Here is a 3,944-nt window from a genome sequence, read left to right on the forward strand (position 1 = left end):
ACTCACTTTGTAGACCAGGCTGGCCTCGAAATCAGAAATCCGCCTGCCTCTGCCTCCCGAGTGCTGGGATTAAAGGCGTGCGCCACCACGCCCGGCTCACTTCACTGTTAATACTCATGTCAAGCATACGTACCAGGAACTCTAGCACATGCACGTACATCATCCCTCACTCAACCTTTCTTTTTGTGTGTGATGGGGCTGAAATCTAGGGCTTCTCTGAATCACAAACCCAGACTTCCTCCCCCTCCCCCTAAATTTAACACTTCATTTTAGGCCATGCTTGTGGCTCACTCCTTTAACCCCAAGACTGGAGAAGCAAAGGCTGATGGGTCTTTGTGAGCTCCAGGCTCCGCACCAGCCAAGGACTACATAGTCAGACTCTGTTTAATACACACACACACACACACACACACACACACACACATGCACGCGTCCGCCCATGGAGGTCAGAGATGACAGCTCCCTCTGGAGCTGGAGCTGGAGCTGGAACTGGAGCTGGAGCTGCAGGCAGTTGAGAGCTGCCTGAGGTGGGTCCTGGGAACACAACTCTAGAAGCACAATATGCCTTCCTACGTGCTGAGCCGGGACGCTAGCTCAGTGGTTCTCAGCCTGTGGGCCACGGCCTCTTTGGCAAACCTCTAGCTCCAAAAACATTTACATCATGATTCATAACAGTAGCAAAATTACAGTTATCAAGTAGCAAGGAAATAATTTTATGTCTGGGGGTCAGCACAGCATGAGGAACTGTATGAAAGGGTCACAGCGTTAGGAAGGTTGAGACCACTGCTAGCTAGCCTCTTCCTTCATTTCTCATATTATTTCACTTGTTCCCTTTCCCAAGGCTGTGGAGTAGGGGCAGAACTCCAGGCTCTGTGTATTTATATCGCTGAGCTGTACCACAGTACAAAACAAAGCCCAAGGTCTTCCCAGAGCTGTTCATCAGGGAGGGGTCCTCTCGGAGGCTGGACACACAAATGTGGCTTGAATGGTTACAACTTGTCTCTCTGTTTAGACAAACCGTAATCATAACAGTTAAAACTGTAGACCTCTGCAAAGGTCTGTGGCACCCAGCAGAACAACAGGCACTGGCGAGGAGTGAGCCTTACCTTAGGTGCCGGTTAAGTTCCTCCACGTAATTTTTCTGATCAAGGACATCGGTAATTCTTTCATGCCTATGAGAAGAGCACAGAGAGAAGATCCATGTCAAACTGTCTATGTATAGCCTGTGTACAGCCATCCCGATCTTCAGAAACTGAGACCGGCAGAGCCACCATGGAGCAAACAGCACGGCTTGCCTGACACAGCAGTGAGGCTTGAGGACAGGTCCCCGACTGCCTATGCCTCAGTGGGGAGGACAGAAAGCCATGGGCATCTGTGCATAGCGAGCACACCTGCCGCCACACACGTGGCTCTGGGTCTTACTGTACTGAAGGAAAGGGGACACGCTCTCAAGGAAACAAAGACTTTCAGAACACAGTAGAACAAGTTAGAGTGAAAAAGCCCTCAACATTTCATAGTTGAGCTCTCCCTCTGATTGGTTTCTTTTTAAAAAAAATTCCAGAGCCGGGCGTGGTGGCGCAGGCCTTTAATCCCAGCACTTGGGAGGCAGAGGCAGGCGGATTTCTGAGTTCAAGGCCAGCCTGGTCTACAAAGTGAGCTCCAGGACAGCCAGGGGTACACAGAGAAACCCTGTCTCGAAAAACCAAAAAAAAAAAAAAAAAAAAAAAAAAAAAAAAAAAAAAAAAAAAAAAAAAAAAAAAAAAAAAAAAAATCCAATCATTTACAATTTTTGCGTATACGTGTTTTCCTGTTTGTCAGTATGCACACCATATATGCAAATACCCTCGGAAGACAGAGTGTCATATTTTGTGGGACTGGAGTTACAAACAGCTGTGAGCCACCTGATGCGGTCTCTGTATAAGAGCAGCAACTTAACCACTGAGCCATCTCTCCGGCTCTTTCTTTCTGTAAGTTGTGTGTGTGTGTGTGCCTGTGTCTGTGTGTGCGCCCGCTGCACGGAGCCAGCTGGTGAAGGGCTGTGAGCAGCTCACTACTCACTCTCTGCCGCTGTCAAGATCCTGTACGTCCTTCAGATACAGGGAGAAGTCAATCACTCCGACCTGATTGAAACAGAGGGCACAAGCTTAGATCAAACGTGCTGTGCTTATCCCCACAAGCCCTGTAAGCCTTGAGATTCAGGATGGTCACTCCACAACTGTGTGTGCATCCAAAGGAGTATCGGGGCATTTATAAAGAGCATCAAAGGTTTGGGTGTACTAAGTAATTTTAAAACAGAGGGGAGGGAGGGAAGGGGAGAGAGAGAGGAGAGAGAGAGAGAGAGAGAGAGAGAGAGAGAGAGAACACTAGAGAGATGTCTAGACTAAAGGACAGTCTTATTTATGGGACACTTCTAAGTCCTTTGTACCCCTATCTTGTTTGTTTTGTCAACCTGACACAAGCTAGAATCATCTGAGAAGAGGGAACTGAGAAATGCTTCTGTAGGGAGCCTAGGAGGCTTTTTCTTGATTAATGATTGATATGGGAAGGCCCAGCCCTTGTAGGTGGTGCCACTGGGCACGTGGTCCTGGATGCTATAAGAAAGGCTGACATGAACCAAACAATGACCAGCATGGCACCACAGACTAAGGGTCCAGGAGTAGCACAGATCCCTTGGCAGTAAGTAACAGCTCTCTCACTGAATTGAAGACACACTCATGTCTGGTGCTGGAAACCTAGCCATCTGTCCAGAGCTAGTGAAGGCATGGATCTTGGAGAGGAACCTACACCCACCACTTTACTAAACCAGCGTACTCTCGAACTGCATTCTAAATACTTATCCGAATCCTAACAGATAAGTGTAGTCCTCACCCCCATCAAGAACTTCTCCTTGCAACAGATGGAGATCATTACAGAAAATTACATCCAATCAAAATGGAGAGCTGTCTGCAGATTTCAAGCCAACAATTGCTGACCTGGTTCATCCCACTAAGGCCCAAATTCCACGTTACCTGAGAATCCAAATCTTCTCCCTTTAAGCAGAGGTTGGCATCCAGAACGTTGAGTCCCACCAGCAGACCCACAATCACCATTCCTTCCTCCTCCATCATTAAGGCCTCGGGCTCATAGAACTCACTGCAAGAGACTGGCATGTCAGGGAGCTACTCACAAACACCCTCACTCACCTCACCCCAGCTCTCCTGCCTTTCTATCACTAGGATCCATCCACTGGCACCTACCCTGGAGCAGGGACCCTCCTTTCTCCTCTTCTTGGCCTACATGTCTCCCCAGAGATCCATGTGAGCAGCCTGCTTCCCAGCTTGGTTGCTGTTAAAGCAGTTAGGAGAGGGACCAGCTGAGAGGTCACCAGAGGTGTGCTCTGAAGGTGTGTGACCTTTGCCTTTTCCTCTTTCTCCCTTTCTGTCCAGGAAGTCAGTTTTTATTTTACCTACCACATGCTTCCTACAGGATATGCTGCCTTGCTCCAGGCACAAAGCAAAAGGACCAGTTATGGACCGAAACCTCAGAAACCTGTGAGCCATGGCTTTTCTTTTATACATGCAGGTGTGTTTGTGTAGGACCACGTGTGTGTATGTGTGTGTGTATGTGTGTGTGTATGTGTATGTGTATATGTATGTGTGTATGTATGTGTATATGTATGTGTATATGATGTGTGTATGTATGTGTATATGTATGTGTATATGTATGTGTGTGTATGTGTATATGTATGTGTATATGTATGTGTGTATGTATGTGTATGTATGTGTATATGTATGTGTATATGTGTGTGTATATGTATGTGTATATGTGTGTGTATATGTATGTGTATGTATGTGTATATGTACGTGTATATGTGTGTGTATATGTATGTGTATATGTATGTGTATGTATGTGTATATGTATGTGTATGTATGTGTATATGTATGTGTATATGTATGTGTGTATGT

The 3,944-nt window shown here is 46.7% G+C and overlaps 1 protein-coding gene across 2 annotated transcripts in view; it reads right to left on the bottom strand.

The window, feature by feature from the left end:
* The window catches only part of Rufy1 (RUN and FYVE domain containing 1), a 42,027-nt gene that overhangs the window by 23,852 nt on the left and 14,231 nt on the right, over positions 1-3,944 (bottom strand). For both annotated transcript variants that reach the window (XM_021175693.2, XM_021175692.2), the window contains exons 5-7: positions 3,009-3,132; positions 2,059-2,120; positions 1,107-1,172 (exon numbers count right to left, since the gene is read on the bottom strand). In XM_021175693.2, coding sequence (XP_021031352.1) covers positions 1,107-1,172; positions 2,059-2,120; positions 3,009-3,132 — 252 coding nt within the window. The remainder of the gene's footprint in view (positions 1-1,106; positions 1,173-2,058; positions 2,121-3,008; positions 3,133-3,944) is intronic.

Source organism: Mus caroli, chromosome 11, assembly GCF_900094665.2.
Source record: "Mus caroli chromosome 11, CAROLI_EIJ_v1.1, whole genome shotgun sequence".
In the NCBI taxonomy this organism is placed as follows: Eukaryota; Metazoa; Chordata; class Mammalia; order Rodentia; family Muridae; genus Mus; species Mus caroli.